General features: G+C 53.6%; 2 protein-coding genes across 3 annotated transcripts; one reads left to right on the forward strand and one right to left on the reverse strand.

Moving 5' to 3' along the window:
• Positions 1-625: 625 nt before the first annotated feature.
• Positions 626-6,541, forward strand: NRGN (neurogranin). 2 transcript variants are annotated; one of them, XM_062013999.1, is made up of 3 exons: positions 626-764; positions 3,138-3,347; positions 6,060-6,541. In XM_062013999.1, exons 1-2 carry the CDS (start codon positions 750-752, stop codon positions 3,345-3,347), a joined length of 225 nt encoding a protein of 74 aa, XP_061869983.1. In that variant the 5' UTR covers positions 626-749; the 3' UTR covers positions 6,060-6,541. The 2 variants fall into 2 exon arrangements, with proteins under 2 accessions (XP_061869983.1, XP_061869984.1); XM_062014000.1 differs by having other exon boundaries at positions 3,141-3,347.
• On the reverse strand, positions 6,520-19,321 carry LOC104556173 (endothelial cell-selective adhesion molecule). The gene is made up of 7 exons (XM_062013996.1): positions 19,224-19,321; positions 11,602-11,759; positions 9,305-9,518; positions 9,074-9,229; positions 8,758-8,880; positions 8,488-8,626; positions 6,520-6,988 (listed from the first exon to the last, which is right to left on the reverse strand). Exons 1-7 carry the CDS (start codon positions 19,267-19,269, stop codon positions 6,658-6,660), a joined length of 1,167 nt encoding a protein of 388 aa, XP_061869980.1. The 5' UTR covers positions 19,270-19,321; the 3' UTR covers positions 6,520-6,657.
• Positions 19,322-20,722: the final 1,401 nt, after the last annotated feature.

The following is a 20,722-nucleotide window of genomic DNA, read 5'->3' on the forward strand; positions in this document are numbered from 1 at the left end:
CAAGCAAAGAAGTGACCCCCCCCAAAATGCCACAAGCCGAGCCCTTTCCCCTGCGTGGAGCACGGGGAAGGGCGCATGGCCCCGGGGGCTCGGTGGGACGCGTTGTCCCGCCGTTACACACCTTTCCTCACCCTCCTCATCCTCACCCTCCTCCAGCACCGAGCCCTAAGTAGGTCGTGAAGGTTTTGGCTTGTCCTTCCCTCCCCCGGCTCCGTGCAAACAAACCAACCCAAGGTACAAACTTCTCCCCCCCATCTTCACAGCAGCTCTGCGCTCAAGCATCTCCCTCCCGACCCCCTCCCCTCCCCAAAAACCAACCCCAGCACCCCTGTTTTTCAAGAAACAATAAAAACCAACCCCAAAACCGTTGCAAATTGCGTCCGGGCTCTATGAAAACCCACGGAAAAAAAGGGTTTGGCTGCCGGGATACTCCGAGGAGAAGCCGCCGGCTCCTTTAAGCGGGTTAAGGAGGGAGTTGGAGGCAGCGGAATGAAATTGGGAGGAGGGAAAAGGAGAAAAAAAGAAAAGAAACACCCCCCTCAGCCCCCCATCCCCCCCCCCCAATCACTAAAAGCCTGGTGGAGGGAGGGAGGGAGTGGGGGGGGTGTGTTGGGTTGATAGGCTCGCCCGGAGGAAAGCGCATTTACGTCGGCAAGAGGCTCCGGCTCAACTTGCCACCCGCGCCGGGAGAGAGCTGCCGGGGAACAGAGACCCTGCCGAGCCCCAGCTGCCCACCCATCGCCTCCGCCATGGACTGCTGTAACGTAGGTGCTCCCCATCCCACATCCCCACACCCCGATTTGCCCCACGGCTTTTCTAGTTATCCTTGTTATTCTTCCTCTCTATTCCCCCCCCAACCTTCAACCTTGGGGTACGGGGGTGGAGGAGGGGATGATGCTTGCGATGGGTGCTGCACCCAAAGGTTCAATCAGCTGTGTGTGTGTCCCACAGCTCCACATCCCCCCTAGATCCGTGTCTTTTGGCTCCCACAACCCCTCCCTGCTCCGTTTCGCAGCCGTCGGAAGCCGCAGCCGCCGCCTCCAACATCCCGCTCCGTAAAAGTTCCCCCGTCCCCATACCCAGGAGCAACGGGGTGAGGGAGGGGGTTGCTTTTAGTCAGGCCTCCCCGCCAGCCCCAATTCCTCTCCAGCTGGGCTCGGGGGCTGCTTATGGCTAAAGGGATAAATGGGGATGAGTAGGGGGGGCTGCACCCTTCCATCCTCACCCGGGGCTGGGAGCTGCAGCCAACCAAGGGAGTTGATTCAGCATAAACCTCGTCCTTTTCCCGCCTTTCTCACCCCCTTCCCCTTTCCCCCTTTTGTTTTCCCCCTTTTCCCTTTCCCCCCTTTCCCTTTTCCACCCTTTCCTCCTCCTTTCCCCCTTCTCCCCTCTCCTGCTCCACCAGCAGTACAGAGAGAAACCTCCATCTCCCTTCCTGGGCACCTCCAGAGAGGCAAAACCCACCCTGGAGATCAGATTTCTCCCCCTGGATATAAGATTTCACCCCAGATACGGGATTTCTCTCGCTGGATATAGGATCTTTCTCCTGAATATAGCATTTCTCCCTTGGCTATAGGTTTTCCCTGCCTGTATACAAGATTTTCCCCTTGCATATAGGTTTTCTCTCCTAGATATAGGATTTCCTCCCACTGGATCATAGGATTTCTCCTCTGGATATAGGTCATTCTCCTCTTGGCATATAGGATTTCTCCCTTGGCTATAGGATTTCCAGCCCTGGCTATAGGATTTCTCCCTTGGCTATAGGATTTCCAGCCCTGGCTCTAACATTTCCTCCCTGGACATATCATTTCCACCTCGGACCTGTCATTTAAGCCATTGTCTCTCTTTTGCTCCCCTCACCTATCACACCACTAAAACAACCTGAGCAACTTTCCAGAGTGGTGTCACGCTCTGAGGGGAAGAGCATCCCCTCTCTCAACCCCTCCCTCAAACCTGCATCCTCCAAATACCCCCTCCCTCCCCCCCAAAAAACCCCTTTAAAGCAACAGATGCACCCGCAGTGCTGCCAGCACCAGCCCAACGCTGCCTCATTCGCTTTCCCTTTTGGGTCCATCCTCTGTTGGGATGTAGCAGGAGGGGAGTGGGCTGCAGTGATGTATCCTGGGGGGCATAATCCTTCCCCTTCCCCCCACAACCCCTAATTTCCCACCCTTTTCAACCCTGAGATGGGATACAGGAGGCTACAAGGGAAAAGGGAAACTGAGGCACGGCATGTCCCCCCCATCCCCATTCCAAAAATCCTCCCCCCATCCCAAACCAACCCTCATTTTTAACTCTAATTTTTAACCAAGAACCCATATATTTAGCCAAGAGCCCTGTTTTTTTCAGCCAAGGGCCCCAGTTTTTAACCCAAACTCCATTCATTTCACCAAGATTTTGAGCCAAGAACAGCCAAGAGCCCTAATTTTTAAGCAAGACCACATACATTTACCCCAAACCCCTATTTTGTTTAGCCAAGAGCCCCAGTTTTTCACCAACAACCTACATACTTCAAGAACCCTGCTATTTCACCAACCACCCTGATTTTTAACCTCTTTTTCAGCCAAGAGCCCCTTTTTTTTTAACCACCACCACACACATTCAGCCAAGAACTCTATTTTTTAGCCAAGGACTCTACTTTTTAGCCAAGACCCCTGAATTTTTAACCAAGAACCTTCTTTTTCAGCCAAGAGCCCTCATTTTTCACCAAGAATCCTGACATTTCACCAAGACCCCCAATATTTAACCAAGACCCCCAATATTTAACCAAGACCCCAATATTTAACCAAACCCCTTATTTTTTAGCCAAGTACTTCAATTTTTAGCCAAGAACCCAGATTTTTAGCCCTACTCTTAACCAAGAACCCATCTATTTTGCTAAGAACCCATCCATTCTGCCAAGAACCCTCCTAATTAGCCAAGAACCCTCCTAATTAGCCAAGAACCCTCCTAATTAGCCAACCCCCTTAATTTTTAGCCCAGACTCCTCACATTGAGCCAAGATTCCTATCTTTTTAGCCACTCCTCCCTCGTTCTGTTGCCACAGGGCTTGATTTAGGAGCCCGTTTAACCCTTTAGCTGCCGTTTTCTCGGTGTGTTGGGTAGCAGCATCCTCAACCCTTTCCCTTTGCCACCAGCAGGAGGGAGCCTGCACAAAGCTGGATGAAGACATCCTGGACATCCCTTTGGACGATCCCGACGCTAACGCGGCGGCTGCCAAAATCCAGGCTAGTTTCCGTGGCCACATGACCCGTAAGAAGATCAAAGGAGGGGAGATCGATCGGAAAACGAAGGACGCGGAGTGCGCCAACAGCACTCGCGGCGGTGACCTCCGCAACGGCGATTAGGTACGGCCCAAATAAGGTCGGGTTTCCTTCCCAGCACCCATTGAGGCTGGAAAAAAAAGGTGTTTGGGGCTTTTTCTTTCATCCCAAGAGGCGAAGGCACTCCTCAGGCACTCAGCCCTCGCCTGCCCTAATTTTGGGTGCGCGCCGTAGTAGTTAAAGATGGGAAAGCGAAGCCCTAGATTTGAATTGAATTTCTCCCTTAGCAACACCACCCCGAAACGCCTCAGCACATAATGCTATTTTTAAAAGCCTGTGTCACAGTCTCCTGGCAGGAAAAGGTAAATTTAAAGAGGGGGGTGGGTAAGGAGGGGGGAAATAGCGCGCCCACGGTGCCGGGGCTGCGAGTGGCAGCGGGACCCCCCCACACCCCCATCCCGGGGGAGGGAGGGAGGGAGGGTGAGTGGGAAGGAAGGAGGGAGAGCAGGGGTCAGCAGAGAGCAGATCCTGCTGCCGGCGTGGCCACGTGTGTGTGTGTGTGTGTGTGTGTGGGGCTGGGGGGATGCGACTGGGATGGAGCGGGGATGAACTGGGGATGCTGGGAGATACTGTGGGGATGCAGAGGGGATACAGGGAGGAAAGAGAGGGGATACAGGGAGGATGCTGTGAGGTATGATGGGGATAGAGTGGGGATGCAGGGGGGAAAGAAGTGAGGATGCTGTGAGATACTGTGGGGATGCAGGGGGGAAAGAAGTGAGGATGCTGTGAGATACTGTGGGGATGCAGAGGGGAAAGAACTGAGGATGCTGTGAGATACGGGGGAAAAGAACTGAGGATGCTGTGAGATATAGGGGGGAAAGAACTGAGGATGCTGTGAGATACAGGGGGGAAAAGAACTGAGGATGCTGTGAAATACAGGGGGGAAAAGAACTGAGGATGCAGTGGGGAAAGAAATGAAGATGCTGTGAGATACTGTGGAGATGCAGAGGGGGTTCAAAGAGGAAAGAGCAGGGATGAAGTGAGGATGCTGTGAGATATGATGGGGATAGAGTGGGGAAAGAACTGGGGATGCTGTGAGATACAGTGAGGATGCAGGGGGGAAAGAGCTGGGGATGCTGTGAGATACAGGGAGGATAGAGTGAGGATGCAGTGGGGAAAGAAGATACTGTGAGTTCCTGTGGGGATGCAGTAGGGATTCAAGGAGGAAAGAGAGAGGATGAAGTGAGGATGCTGTGAGATATGATGGGAATAGAGTGAAGATGCAGTGGGGAAGGAACTGGGGATGCTGTGAGATACAGTGGGGAAAGAAGTGAGGATGCTGTGAGATATGATGGAGATACAGTGAGGATGCAGTGGAGAAAGAACTGAGGATGCTGTGAGATACAGTGAGGATGCAGAGGGGAAAGAAGTTCTGTGATGTGGGGATTCAATGAGGGAAGAAGTGGGGATGAACTGAGGATGCTGTGAGGTACAATGGGGATACAGTGGGGATGTAGTGGGGTTGCTGTGGGGGATTCAATGAGGAAACTGTTGGGTTGCAGTGAAAATGCCAAGGAGCTGCTGTGGGGCTGCAGCTGCCAGGCACAGGGACTGTGAGGCTGTCAGAGCCTGGGCCCATTAGGGCTGCCTGCTTGGAGGGTTTGCAGTGAGTGAGTTGGGTCCAGCCCCACTCAGAGTCCTCTGCCCTAGGAGGGTGGGGAAGGATGGGTGTCTGTCCTCCCACCCTGGATGCTGAGATGGGGTCAGGCAGAAAGGAGACAGGGCATGGACAGTGTGCAGGAGGCAGTGGCAGAGCGCAGGTGGGGTGAAGGATGCAGGAGCAGGGTGCAGCCAGAGTGTAGGCAGGGTGTAAGTTGCAGGAGCAGGGTGTAGGCAGGGTGCAAGCAGGGTGCAGGAGCAGGGTGCTGGCAGGGTGTAGCATGCAGTGAGCAGGAGCAAGGTGCAGGATGCTTGGTGCAGGAACAAGATGCAGAGTGTGGGTGCAGGGTGCTGGGTGCTCAAGGGCAGAGTGCAGGCAGGATGCAGGAGCAGGATGCAGGAACAGGCAGCGAGCAGAAGCAGGGTGCAGGTGCAGGCAGGATGCAGAGTGCAGAAGCAGGATGCAGGTGCATGCAGGGTGCAAAAGCAGGATGCAGAAGAATGCAGGTGCAGAAGCAGGGTGCAGGTATAGGCAGGGTGCAGAAGCAGGATTCAGGGTGCAGGTGCAGGCAGGGTGCAGAAGCAGAGTGCAAGTAGGGTGCAGAAGCAGGGTGCAGACAGGGTGCAGAAGGAGGGTGCAGAAGCAGGATTCAGGGTGCAGAAGCAGAGTGCAGGCAGGATGCAGAAGCAGGGTGCAGGCAGGATGCAGAAGCAGGGTGCAGAAGCAGGCAGGGTGCAGAAGCAGGCAGGGTGCAGAAGCAGGCAGGGTGCAGAAGGAGGGTGCAGGTGCAGAAGCAGGGTGCAGAAGGAGGGTGCAGGTGCAGAAGCAGGGTGCAGGGTCCAGAAGCAGGGTGCAGAAGCAGGGTGCAGGCAGGGTGCAGGTGCAGGGTGCAGAAGGAGGGTGCAGAAGGAGGGTGCAGGGTGCAGAAGCAGGGTGCAGAAGCAGGGTGCAGAAGCAGGGTGCAGGTGCAGGCAGGGTGCAGAAGGAGGGTGCAGAAGGAGGGTGCAGAAGCAGGGTGCAGAAGCAGGGTGCAGGCTCAGGCAGTGTGCAGAAGCAGGGTGCAGGATGCAGGAACAGGGTGCTGACAGGGTGCAGGACACAGGCCCAGGCTGACCCCCCTCTCTCCTCCCTTACAGGACCCGCCAGGCGCTCCCCGGACCCTCCCCACCGCTGCTCAGCCCCGCCGAGGCCCCGGAGCCCCCGCTTCACCCCATTGCATGCAACCCCTTGCCCCCCCTTCCCCATTCACCCCCCTAAACCCCAACCCCTGTGACACCCCCCAGCCGCTCTGACATCACCCAGAGGGCCACAGGGAACCCACAACCCCCCTAAATCCCCCACAAACTCACCCCAAAACCGTGGTGCCGGACAAGTGCGGCCGCCTTTTAATCAGAAAAGCCCCTAAAAAAAAGGTGCCCCCCCCCCATCTCCTCCCCCCTTCCTTCCCCTTCCCTGCTTTCAATGCTCTTTTATGAAAAACCCCCTGTTTCAACAGATATATATATATATAAACAAAAATGAGCCCCCCCCACCCCAGGAGGGGTGTTGTATTTTTCAGGAGACTCGGCCCCCCCAAACCCGGGGAGCCCCCCCCCCCCCAATTAAACACCCCCATGATGAGTCCAGTGGTGTTTGGTAACTAGAAAACACCCCCCCCCTTAACAAAGGGATTAAAAACACCCCCAAAAATGAGGGGTGGGAGGGTTTTGGGTGGGAAGAGGGAAGGGGGGGGTCTCACACCAAGGAACCTGCTCGGCTCTGCGCTGGCACCATGACTGGGATGGCACCTGCCCGTGCCAGAGCGGCCGGGGGCAAGGAGCCAGGGGTGGGCAGAGGGTCTGGGGGGAGGCTGGTGCCGTTCTGGGCAGAGGAAGGGGGGCAGGGGCGGGTGGTTCGAGCAGCAGGGTGTGAGGAGGGGGGTCCCCGGTAAGTGTCGGGCAGGGGGCTGAGCCTGGGGGGTCTGTCCCGGGGGGAGGTGATGGAGGACAAGGTGCTGGTTTTGGAGATGGTGTCCAAGGCTGTGTTCCGCCCCCACGACGGTGTTTTGGGGGCGATGGCGTCTTCCCTGTGGAGAGGGGAGAGTGTTGGAAGGGAGGGGGCTGCTATTCCCCCTCTCTGGCATCCTCCACCCCCCCCAAAAAGCAACGAGGCTCCTGCACCCCAAGAGAGAGAGTGATGGAAACTCCTCCCTCAGTGAGCTCTGAAAGCTGCTGATGACTGGTCAGAGCTGGAAACCTCCTCCTCCTCCTCCTCCTCCCCTTGTTAACCCTGAAACCTACTGATGACTGGTCAGAGCTGGAAACCTCCTCCTCCTCCTCCTCCTCCTCCTCCCTCTGTTAACCCTGAAACCTACTGATGACTGGCCAGAGGTGGCCACCTCCTCCTCTCTCTGTTAACCCTGAAACCCATCAGTGATCTGGCAGAGAGGGAAACCTTCTCTCTCCTCCTGTTAACCCTGAAACCCAGTGATGACTGGCCAGAGGTGGAAACCTCCTCCTCCTCCTCCTGTTAACCCTGAAACCTACTGATGACTGACCAGAAGTGGACACCTCTCCTCCTCCTCCTCCTGTTAACCCTGAAACCTACTGATGACTGGCCAGAGGTGGGAACCTCTTTCACTTGTTCACCCTGAAACCTATCAAGGAAATCTTAAGGTTTCACTCCTTGACAGTGAAACCCAAGCAATGACTGGGCAGGGAGGGAAACCACCTCCTCCTCCTCCTCCTCCTGTTAACCCTGAAACCTACTGATGACTGGCCAGAGGTGGTCACCTCCTCCTCTGTTAACCCTGAAACCCATCAGTGATCTGGCAGAGAGGGAAACCTTCTCTCTCCTCCTGTTAACCCTGAAACCCAGTGATGACTGGCCAGAGGTGGAAACCTCCTCCTCCTCCTCCTGTTAACCCTGAAACCTACTGATGACTGGCCAGAGGTGGGAACCTCCTTCACTTGTTCACCCTGAAACCTATCAAGGAAACCTTAAGGTTTCACTCCTTGACAGTGAAACCCAAGCAATGACTGGGCAGGGAGGGAAACCACCTCCTCCTCCTCCTGTTAACCCTGAAACCTACTGATGACTGACCAGAAGTGGACACCTCTCCTCCTCCTCCTGTTAACCCTGAAACCTACTGATGACTGGCCAGAAGTGGCCACCTCCTCCTCTCTCTGTTAACCCTGAAACCCATCAGTGATCTGGCAGAGAGGGAAACCTTCTCTCTCCTCCTGTTAACCCTGAAACCCAGTGATGACTGGCCAGAGATGGACATCTTCTCCCTCTGTTAACCCTGAAACCCAGTGATGACTGGCCAGAGATGGACATCTCCTTCTCCCTCTGTTAACCCTGAAACCCAGTGATGACTGGCCAGAAGTGGAAACCTCCTCCTCCTCCTGTTAACCCAGAAACCTAGTGATGCCTGACCAAAAGCAGACAACCTCCTCCTCCCTCTGTTAACCCTGAAACCAATCAGCCACCAGTCAGAGAGAGGAAACCTCCCCTTGTTAACTCTGAAACCTACTGATGAGGATTTGAAGCTCCTCCAGAGCAAAGGGAAGGGTTATGACTCACTTGATCTCGTTGGCTACTTCCTCTTGGCCATCACGTTTCTTCCTCCTGTAGCCAATGACCCGTTGGGTGAAGAAGAGGATGGTGATGAGGGCTCCCAGGGAGCCCAGCACGGCGCCGGCGATCACCGCTTTGGTGCTGCCTGGAGACAGCCAGAGAAGGCTTGGAGAAGACCCCATGAGGAGCCCACAAAGCCTCTGTGTGTGTGTGTCCATGTCCCTTCCCCTCCCCCATCTCCCCAGTGCCACCCCAGCCCCATGGACACGTACTCACTTGAGTGCACCTCCAGGACGATGCTGCACTCGGCTGCACCCGCTCGGTTTTCAGCCACACACACGTAGAGACCTGCCATGTCCAGGCTGAGGTTGGTCAGTTTGAGGGTGCCCTTGAGCAAGTCTGTGGGAGAGAAACTTGGGTGCTGCCCCACAACCAACAACCCCACCACCATCATCAGGTAGAGTTAAAGGGGGATATTTCCCCACCCCTTGCCTTAAACAGCCGTTATCAGGGTAAAGGGGATGAAGCTGAAAGCGTGTCTCAAGCTTCTCGGGGTTCTCCAGCCTGGTGCTTTACCCTGGTGCCACCTTACCCTGGGCAGGAGGGAAGAAGACCTGTTGGGTGGGGGCCATCCGTTGCCACTGGTAGGTGGGAGAGGGTTTCCCCTTCTCAGAAGCACAACTCAGCGTCACGTTGGCTCCGGCGGTGGGATGCCCATGAAGGTGGCAGGAGGGGGTTGCAGGTGGCACTGTGGGCACCAACTGAGGTTAACAGAGAAGGACACCATGAGGAGGCCTACTGGGGATGGCCTCTGGAGCCTTACCCAGCACGGTGAGGTTGATGATGCCCACGTTCTTGCCCATGCTGAAGACATCGTCTGCCACGTTGACCGTGCACATGTACTGCCCCGAGTCCTGCTCCCGGGTGGAGTTGATGAACACCGAGATGTTGTGGGTGAGGATGGGGTGCAGGAAGCCCACACGGGGTTTCAGCTCTGTCTCTTCCACCTTCACCATCCCATCCAGGTAGGTCAGGATCTGCAAGGGGTGAAACACCAGCTGAGGTCATCTCTGGGTGGTGTGGAAAGGAGAAGATCCCTCCCCAAATCCTCAGTGGGGTGGAGTAGAGGTTGCTGCATGAGGCTTCTCTGTCCTGGCCTGCCCTGAGGATTCACAGCATGGGAGTTATGGGCACCTTCCTAGTGTGGGTACCTTCCCATGGTAGGCACCTCACTGTGGTGGGCACCATGAGCACTTCCCTGACATGGTCACCTCTCCATCATGGTAACCACCCATGGTGGACACTTCCCCATGGTCAGCACCATGAGCCTCATCTCATCACAGTCACTACCCTATGGTAGGCACTTCCCCATGGTGGGCACCATGAGCACCTCCCCATCATGGTCACTATCCCATGGTGGGCACTACCTATGTTGGGCACTTCCTCATGGTGGGCACCATAAGCTCCTCTCCATCATGGTCAGCACCCATGGTGGGCACCACGAGCACTTCCCCTATCATGGTCACTACCCTATGGTGGGCACCATAAGCACCTCCCTGTCATGGTCACCTCCCCATCATGGTAACCACCCATGGTGGACACTTCTCCATGGTCAGCACCATGAGCCCCTTCCCATCATGGTCACCACCCATGGTGGGCACCATGAGCACCTCTCTGTCATGGTAACCACCCAATGGTGGACACCATGAGCACCTCCCTGTCATGGTCACCTACTCATCATGGTCACTACCCCATGGTGGGCACCATGAGCACCTCCCTATAATGGACACTATTCCATGGTGAGCACCGTGAGCACCTCTCCATCATGGTCACCACCCATGGTAGGCACCATAAGCTCTTCTCTGTCATGGTCACCACCCAATGGTGGACACCATCAGCATCTCCCTGTCATGGTCACCTCCCCATCATGGTCACTACCCCATGGTGGGCTCCATGAGCATCTCCACATCATGGTCACCTCCTCATCATGGTTACCACCTACGTTGGGCACTTCCTCATGGTGGGCACCATAAGCACCTCTCCATCATGGTCACCATCCATGGTGGGCACCATAAGCACCTCTCCATCATGGTAACCACCCATGGTGGACACTTCCCCATGGTCAGCACCATGAGCCCCTTCTCATCACAGTCACTACCCTATGGTGGGCACTTCCCCATGGTGGGCACCATGAGCACCTCCCCATCATGGTCACTACCCTGTGGTGGGCACTATGAGCATCACGTCTCCATCATGGTCACTACCCTACAGTGGGCATCTCCTCATGGTGGGCACCATGAGCACTCCCCTGTCATGGTCACTACCCCATGGTGGGCACCATGAGCATCTCCCTATCATGGTCACCTCTCCATTATGGTCACTACCCCATGGTGGGCACCATGAGCACCTCCCCATCATGGTCACCTCCCCATCAAGGACATCTAACCACCATGAGCACCTCCCCATCATGGTCACCTCCCCATCAAGGACATCTAACCACCATGAGCACCTCCCCATCATGGTCTCCTCCCCATCAAGGACATCTAACCACCATGAGCACCTCCCCATCATGGTCTCCTCCCCATCAAGGACATCTAACCACCATGAGCACCTCCCCATCATGGTCTCCTCCCTATCAAGGACATCTAACCACCATGAGCACCTCCCCATCATGGTCACCTCCCTATCAAGGACATCTAACCACCATGAGCACCTCCCCATCATGGTCACCTCCCTATCAAGGACATCTAACTACCATGAGCATCTCCCTATCATGGTCACCTCTCCATTATGGTCACTACCCCATGGTGGGCACCATGAGCACCTCCCCATCATGGTCTCCTCCCCATCAAGGACATCTAACCACCATGAGCACCTCCCCATCATGGTCACCTCCCCATCAAGGACATCTAACCACCATGAGCACCTCCCCATCATGGTCACCACTCCACCTTGCTCACCTCCCCATGGTGGACACCACAACTTCCCCACCTGATGGGCATCGTGGCACCAACACGCATCGTTTCATCACAACCACTCTGAGCATCACCCCCGTGGCAACCTCCTGCCTCGTTGCCTTCTTTCCCTCCTCTGCCACCTCATCCCCTGGCCACCTCTCACCTGGAAGGGGTCAGCATCCTCCTTCTTCAGCAGCCATGTGACGTAGGGCTTCTTCTGGGAGCGGGTGCTGTACCAGGCTGGCAGCACAGCTCGCTGCCCTTCCACAGAGAACACCGAGCCCATCCCCACCTGCACCTTCAGCACAGCAGAGGAGACTCCTGCCCATGCAGGGAAAGCAACAGGATGTGACTCAACCAACCTCTCCAGACAACTCCCCAGCAAATAGTTGGCAAAGTTCCCCCCTTCCCGAGGGAAAACCCAACAATCCCAAGCTCCAGCAGTGGGAAGGACGTTTGTCCTCCTTCCCCGGCACGGGAAGGGCTTTCCGGCTCCTGGGGAGGACAATGTCGTCCCCTCCTACCCCCATTTCCCCTGGAACAGGGCTGGGATAAACCTCCAGTTGAAATCCAACCCCCTCCAGCTCAGGGAACAGCCACCCTGTGTTACCCTCCCCATTTCTCTTACTGAATCCCTCTGACCCCCACCACCATGGTGCTGCAGCAACTCCTCCACCCCACAGGATTGATTTGAGGGGGGGAAGGGGCACCCATATACACCCCACAAGCACTTCCCATCAGCCCAGTGTCCCCCCTTTGCTGCCAAGCTCTGGGATTACCCACAAGTGGCTTCTCCCTCAATCCTCCCATCCAGCCCATCCCAATCCCTCACCCTCTGCACCCCAGTGTCTCCCTTTTTTGCTGCCCAAGGGCTGGGATTACCCATAACTGACCTCTCCTGAACATCCCATCCCATCCCATCCCATCCCATCCCATCCCATCCCATCCCATCCCATCCCAATCTCTCACCCTCTGCAACCCACTGTCCTCCTTTTTTGCTTCCCAAGGGCTGGGATTACCCATGTCTGACCTCTCCTGAACATCCCCCCATCCCATCCCATCCCATCCCATCCCATCCCATCCCATCCCATCCCATCCCCCCCTGCACCCCAGTGTCCCCCTTTTTGCTGCCAAGGGCTGGGATTATCCATGGGTGACTTCTCCTCAACTCCCCCCATCCCATCCCAAATATCCCATCCCATCCCAATCCCTCAGTCCCTGCACCCCAGTGTCCCCCTTTTTCACTGCCAAGGGCTGGGATTATCCATGAGTGTTCTCTCCTGAACATCCCCCCATCCCCATCCCATCCCAATCCCTCGCCCTCTGCACCCCAGTGTCCCCCTTTTTTGCTGCCCAAGGGCTGGGATTACCCATAACTAACCTCTCCTGAACATCCCATCCCACCCCATCCCATCCCTCACCCCCTGCACCCCAGTGTCTTCCTTTTTCACTGCTAAGGGCTGGGATTATCCATGTGTGTTCTCTCCTGAACACCCCCCATCCCATCCCATCCCATCCCCTCACCCCCTGCACCTCAGTGTCCCCCTTTTTTGCTGCCCAAGGGCTGGGATTACCCATGTCTGACCTCTCCTGAACATCCCCCCATCCCATCCCATTCCATCCCCCCCTGCACCCCAGTGTTCCCCTTTTTTTCTGCCCAAAGGCTGGGATTACCCATGTCTGACCTCTCCTGAACATCCCCCCATCCCATCCCATCCCATCACCCCCTACATCCCAAACCCCACCAGAGGAAGCAACAGGATCCCAGAGCAGCTCCCGGGGCAGGGGAGGAGGAGGGAGGAGGAAGATTATTCCCCGGCTTTGCCCTTAAGGCTCAGCTGGGAAATTAATCGGCTCAGGGTCCGTGCTGGGGTTTGCAGGGGAGGGAGAGGAGGGGAGAAGGATCATTCCCTGAGAGAGGGAGACACCATCCCTGCAGCTCCATCCCTGCAGCCCATCGATCCGTGTCCCCGCTTGGCCCCGTGGGGATGGCACGTGGGGAAGGGAGGCTGCTGCACTACCCCAACCCTTCCACTGTCATCTTAGGATTGGGGGCAAAAACTCCTTAGTTTGGGGAGTCTCTGAATACCCTCAGAGGGGGTTTAATTGGGGTTTTGTTTTGCCAGGGTGGGAAGAGGAAAACAAGGCACTAAGGGGGGGTATTTTTAGCCTCCTCCCAGCATCCGTTCGTTCCCCCCACGGTTTCCGGACGGAGCCTTGTAGCTCCAGGCAGGAAACTCTGCTCTGCCTGATAAAGTCTTCCCAGGAATGAAGGAAAAAAAACCAAAACCCCTTAAATAATTAATAAAACCCCCAAATTTCCCTTCTCTGGTGAAAGAAACAAACACAAAAATCCTGACAGAAACTCATCGTTGGTGCTTAAAAATAGCCACTGAGAACATAAATCCCTCAATCCCAGCCAGGGGAGGGGGGGAAGGGGCTGGTGGGAGGGGGAAATGATGGATGGTCTTGCTCTGCTGAAGGATGTTGAGGTGTTGGCATGGAAGAAAGTCTGAAGTTGTAGGAAGAAGAGGAATTGTGTCTGGGGAGGGGGGAGGGGATGATGAGGTGACATCCTCAAGCTAATTGTGTTTCAATCGGGATGATGGGTGAGGAAAGAGGATCTGTGGAGTAATTCCATTGTGGGTTCTGTAATCATTTCAGGGAGGGGAGAATATGCCCTGTGATAATGAGAAATAGATGCCTTTTTTGGGTAATAATGATGTTGGTAGTGGAGCTGTGCTGGTGAGAACAGGATTAGAGTGATGATGCTGTAATCGTACCAACAGCAATCGTCACCATCAGCAGCATCATATCAGAGCTCAGCCTCGTGCCCTTTGGAGGCTCAAATTTGTCTGAGAGGAGGAATTTAGGGTGGAAAAAACCCATCTATATTTTCCCTATGGGAAAAAACCCCCACCCTCTAAATTCATCTCTCAAAACACCTTTTATTTCCCCTCAGGGAAAAAAACCCTTTTAATCGACCCTAAAAATCCCCTTAAATTTACCTTTTAAACCCCTTATTTATTGCTTTTCCTTGGGGAATAAATACTTTGAGTTTTACCTTTCAAAACACCCCTAAATCCTTTTTTCCCCCCTCTGAAACAAACATTTTTTAAGTTTACCTGGAAAAATAACTTTACATTTGCCTTTAAAAAAAGCTTCCTCTATTTTTAATGTGAAAAAACCCACCCCACTTTGCTTTTAAATGTACTTCTAAAACCCCCTTTAAATTCACCTCTAAATTCACTTAATTCACCTCTTAATTTGCCTCTAAATTCATCTCTAAATTAACTTAATTCACCTCTAAATTCACCTCTAAATTCACCTCTAAATTCACCTCTTTAATTCACCTCTTTAATTCACCTCTTTAATTCACTTCTTAATTCACCATTTAAGGCAACTCTTAAGGCAACTCTTAAGGCAACTCTTAAGGCAACTCTTAAGGCAACTCTTAAGGCAACTCTTAAGGCAACTCTTAAGGCACCCCTAAAGTCACCCCTAAAGTCACCCCTAAAGTCACCCCTAAAGTCACCCCTAAAGTCACCTCTTTAATTCAACTCTTAATTCACCTCTTAAGGCACCTCTAAATGCACCCCTAATGTCACCTCTAAAGTCACCTCTTTAATTCAACTCTTAAGGCACCTCTTAAGGCACCTCTAAATGCACCCCTAATGTCACCTCTAAAGTCACCTCTTTAATTCAACTCTTAAGGCACCTCTTTAATTCAACTCTTAATTCACCATTTAATCCAAATCTTAATTTACCATTTAATCCAACTCTTAATTCACCTCTAAAGTCACCTCTTTAATTCAACTCTTAATTCATCTCTAACTTCACCATTTAATCCAACTCTTAATTCACCTCTAAATGCAACTCTTAATGCACCTCTAAAGTCACCTCTTAAAGTCACCTCTTTAATTGAACTCTTAATTCACCTCTAAAGTCAACTCTTAATTCACCCCAAAAATCGACTCTTAATTCACCTCTAAAATCGACTCTAAAATCACCTCTAAATTTGCTTCAAGATGCCTTTAGTCCCTATGACAACCCCCCTCCCACCTTTACATTTACCTTTCCAACTTGCTTCCCTCTGGAACAAGCACCTTTGCAATCGTGTTCATGGTGTTACTACTCCTAAACCAGTTCATTAATGATGCAAATGACATCACCAGATGATGCCCCAGCTCCTCAACTTCCAAGCACCCCCATCAGGGAAACCCAGGTGGGTGTTTTGGTTATAATTGTGTGGAGTTTAAGGTAATTTCATTAAAGGGTGCAAATGGCACCACTAAACAACCTCATGGTGCCTAAACCTCTGGGTAGCTCCATGAGATAGGAAAATCCAGGCTTTTCAGCATCGTTTTTAAGGCATAAAAGGGAAGTGGGGATTTGGGCTGAATGCTGAGGGTCCCTGGGGACTTCCAGCTACCAGCTGGGAGTTTCCCATGGTGAAAGCAACCCCATGAGGCTCAACTATGGCAAACCCATTGCAGGCTGAGCTCCCTGTGCTCTTGTTAACTCTGAAACCTAATGATGAAAAAGCCAACAGTGCTCAAGGGGTGCAGCTTTGCTCCCTCATCCCCATAGCAACGGGAGACCCCAGATCCATCATCTCCCCCCTTCCCCAGCACATCAAGGAGAGCTGGATGGATGCACACAGCTGGAGGCTTCTCCCTCCCCCCTCCAAAAAATCCCTTTTTATATGGCAGAATTCACCCCAAATTCCTCCCCTCAGCCAAATTTAACCCTCCAGAGAGGCAGGAGAGCTGGTGCTCAGGCACAGCACCCGAGCCTTTTGGCATCAGCTCCAGCTTTAGCCACCTCACCACTGCAAAGCCTCTAATGCTTTAACCAGATCGAAAAAATTAAGCCTCTCCCAGTGATCATACAACTATGGGGGAGGGAGGAGGGGACACACACACACACACAGGGGGGACCTCAGGGACTTCCCAGCTGCTCTTTGGGCTGCAAACCTTTGATTTTTATCCAGCAGCCCTGAGCTAAACACCTGCCTGGGGGCTTTCCCTTTGCTCCAGCCCATCTGCTGGCATTCCATATGGAACAAACCCCCCCTACCTTTAGATTTACCTTTTAAAGCATCTTTTAAATGTACCTTGGGAAAAAAAAACCCACTTATATTTGTGTCTGCAGGGAAAAAATTACCTTTAAAGTGATCTTTTATACTAATACTAATGAGAAATGATACTTTTATACTAATAATGAATAAAGGACTTTATATTTACCTTCCAAAATATCCTTATTGATTTTTTCCCTGTGAAAACAAAAACTCTCTACATTTACCTCTCAGAATACCTTCAATTTTTTTCCCCTGGGGGGAAAAAAACCCTTTAATTTGACCTTAAAAAAATCCCTTTAAATTTACCTTAAAAAACCTTCATTTCCCCCCGTTGTGGAATAAACACCTTGACATTTACCTTTCAAAATAGCCCTAAATCTTGTTTTTTCCCCTCTTGGAGTTTATCTTGAAGAAACAACTTTCTATTTCTCTTTAGAAACAACTTTCCATTTCAAAACCCTGCTTTCTTTTTCCATGTGAGAAACCCCCCCTCTTCTAAAACCACCTTTTTTATCCCTATGGCTAAAAAAACCACCTTTGAATTTACCTTTTAACATGATTTTTCCCCCATGGAGCAAATAGATTTCAATTTACCTTTAGAAAAACCTTTGTTTCTTTGCCCACTAGGAATAAATACCTTTAAATTCACTTTTCAAACCCCTTTCATTATTTTTTCCCCCCTCATTGGGACACTTCATTCCCCTCCCACACCTTCATATTCATCCCCATTCCTATATTAAACACTCTGATCCAAACTGGCAGTGTTTCACCCCAAAAAAACCTTCCTTCCCAGCTCAAAGTGCACTCTCCCAAAAGCCATCCCTTCCCTTATGGCCATGAACCCAGTGGGGAATTAAAGGCTGGAGGGGTTGGGCTCTGATGACCCAACTCGATGGGATTAAGCAGCCGGATTCATGTGAAACTCGACCCCAATTAAACCCCAAGAGACCAAATTTGGGGGTTTAAATCCACAGAATCGAGCCCCTAAAGAAAAACCCTCAGAAAAAGGTCGAGGGGGCACCTTTTTCTTGGTTTTTGGGGGGGGATTTTCATTTTTGCCTTCCCTTAACCCTGACTATTTATAACTGGACAGATAGGAGCTGCAGCAGCCCTTGGGAAAATCCACAGCGGCTTTTCTCACGACCCTGGGGTGGGGGGGGAGGATGAAGGAGAGGGAGAAGGGAGGGGTTGGGGGGGGTCATAAAATGTTGTGTCCTCTGGAGAGGCCAAATTTGGGAAGAGGGAAAAAAAAAAGAAGAGGCATTAAAGACCAATAAGTAAATAATGAGGAGTCCATGAGTTTGGTGGAGAAAGGAACACGCTGCAAGCGGCCCGGGAGATGGGATATGGGATGGGATTAAGGATGGGGTGGGATTGGGGATGGAATTAGGGATGGGATAGGATTGTGGATGGGGACAGGATTGGGAATGGGGACAGGGCTGGGAATAGGGACAGCATTGGGAATAGGGACAGGGCTGCTGAACGTCACCATTTTGCTTTTCCCCACCACGATCCCTGTGGATCCCTCAGGATGTTGGGAAGCAAAATTAAAAGGAAATCTCCCTATTTTGGAGCTCCAAAGTGTCTTTTTTTAACGGCTTTTTTGTGCTCTCAGTCCCTGCAGTCTCCCCCAGACATTCTGAGGTGAGTTTTAGGGGGGGATCTGTCACTCCTGGGTGAATTAACACCGTGGGGATGTTGTGAAGGAGCATCCCGATGAGGATTTGGGGTCGAACAACCCTCGTGCCTCATCCCAACACCCTTTAAATTAACTTCTCATGGCAAAAAGAGAAAGAACCTTCAAGGAGAGGAACCCAGTGGCTGCAGGAGCAGGGACCCCCACCCAGCCTCTGTCCCGCCAGGGAGGAAACTCCAGTGCCATTGTTTTTGGGGCCATTTCCTTTCCCTAAAGGCCTCTCTCCCAGGAGCTGTTTCCCTTCAGAGCAAGATTTCCCCCTCCACGATGTGATGCAGGGGGGAGGAATGATTGTCTCCAACACATCGGGGTCCCCCGGAGTGGCTTTTGGTTTGGGGGTGCTGGAAAGTATCGTTTGTCCCAGGGAATGCAGAGAGTGGATTGAGTCCCCCCCCAAACCTGCTGGGGTGGGGGGACTGGAGGAAAAGAGGCTCATAGGTGCTGTGACCCCTTCCCACTCCTCCCAGGTCTCTCTAAACCTCCCTGAGGTCCTGTGCGAGGGTCCCCGACTCTCCTGCATCCCACTGGATCCCGTTCGGGTTGATCTTCACCTCGCCCGGTGAATCCCTCTCCCTTCCCCTCGCCACCCAGCTTCTCCTGCGACTTGCCCCGTTCCCCTCCGCTGCTTGCCCATGTCCTACCCTCCGCATTTCGCTCCCCCCGGGCTCTTATCGATGCCCCCGGGTGGTCCCCGGTCCCCCCGCGCCTTGCCCGCTGTCTCCTCCGCTGCCCCAGCTCCTACCCGCTGCCCCCCTCCCGCTTTGCCCACCGTGCCCCGCTTCTCCTACGCTTCTCCCGGTGCCCTCCCCGATGCCCCCGGTGCTTTACCAACACCCTCCCCGGTCCCTTTCACCCTGCCCGACGGCGCTCCCGTGTTTCTCCCCCCGCCCCGACTCCAACCCAACAGCTCCGGCGCCTCCGGTGGGTTACCCCGTGCTTCTCCCTGTGCCCCCCGGTGCCGTGTCCCCTCCCCGGTGCCGTGTCCCCTCCCCGGCGCCCCCGCTCTCACCCAGCAGAGCCGCCAGTGCCAGCGCCGCCGGCCGCAGCGCGCCCATGGCCGGAGCCGGAGCCGCCGCAGCAGCAGGTGCCGAAGGGAGGGGAAAAGGAGGAGGGGAGGGGGGGGAGAGGGAGGAGAAACCGAGGGAGGGGCTTCCCTGCAGGTGGGAGTGGGGGTAGAGAGATGGAGGAGGAGCCTCCAAGCCCCCTCCTTCCTCCCCCGGGGGTCTCAGCCCCGGGCTGTATCATTTTGCACCCCGCAAGCCCCTCGCCGAGGTGATGACGAGCCACGCAGCAGCCACTCTGCGATCAGTAATTATCCGGTTATTATTCATTAATGAGAGTATTAGGGGGGTGGGATGTGGCACCTCAATGTCCTCAACTCCCCCCAGGAGACCCTTAACCTCCCCTCCCCTTCCCCTTCCCCGGGCGCATCCCTCCTGCCTTCGCACAAACGCCTTCATCCCTAACGGATTCCCTCTGAAACACCCCCCAGAAAGGCCAGTTTGGATTCGGAGCTCCCGGGACCAACCCCTGGAAGCCTGGGCTTCCCCATCCCTTCGCACGCAGGGATTAAAGCGAAGGATGAGGAGGAGGAAGAATTAATCCTTCCTCGCCCTCGTCTCCCCGGTAAATCCAGCCCCAGCCGCCGGCAGCGACCCGGTCAGAGCCACTGGGACCTCACTTTCCCTCTGCCCATCCCATCCTCCCTCCTTCTCTCCCCGTGGGGCCGCTTTGAGGCAATCCCATCCTATTTTGGGGCGATTCACCCTCCTCTGAGTCACCCGTGTGTGTGTGTGTGTGTGTGTGTGAGCCCTCCTCCTCTTCCTCTCTCTACTACTCAAAGGCGATGCCAATCACGCAGATGAGCCATTATCTTGTCAAAGGTTTTGGGGAGGGAAACAAAAGCTCCCTCGGCTTAAATGCCGTTAATTCAAACATCCCACAGTCTAACGACCCGCTGGAAAGAAATATCCCAGGAGCAACCCCCCCTCCCTTCTCCCTCCTCGCTGAGGAAGAGAAACACGTGGCAAAGCTCGTCTGTGTTTGCTTTGATTTTATTGGACCGACACATTCATCGTATGTCACAACTTCACCGATCGATGAGCTTTAGATAAAAAAAAATCAAACTAAACCAACGAAACGGCCGGCACCAGCCAGCGAGATAATGGGGCCGAGAGAGTAACACGGCTGAAAAAGGCAGTAAATGCATCCTCCACCCTCCCCCTTGTTCCACCCCTCCCACCCCTCCGACCCTGTGTCCCCTTCCCTCCCCAACCCCCCTCCCCATTCTCACAGCTTTGATTGTATCCATAAGCATGGGCTTGACCAAAATAATAATGATAAGAAGAGTATTTCCCAGCTGCCAGGTTATTGTCACAAAGAGGTTAACTAGAGCTTGGGGAAGGAAGAAATTAAGGGGGGGGAAATACCCCAGAAGGGTTCAAAAGCAAGTAAAAAAACAGCCTAAAACAAGACATTGAGAGGAAAAGAAGCAGGGTGAGGGGAGAG

This window comes from Colius striatus, chromosome 23 (assembly GCF_028858725.1).
Source record: "Colius striatus isolate bColStr4 chromosome 23, bColStr4.1.hap1, whole genome shotgun sequence".
NCBI lineage: Eukaryota > Metazoa > Chordata > Aves > Coliiformes > Coliidae > Colius > Colius striatus.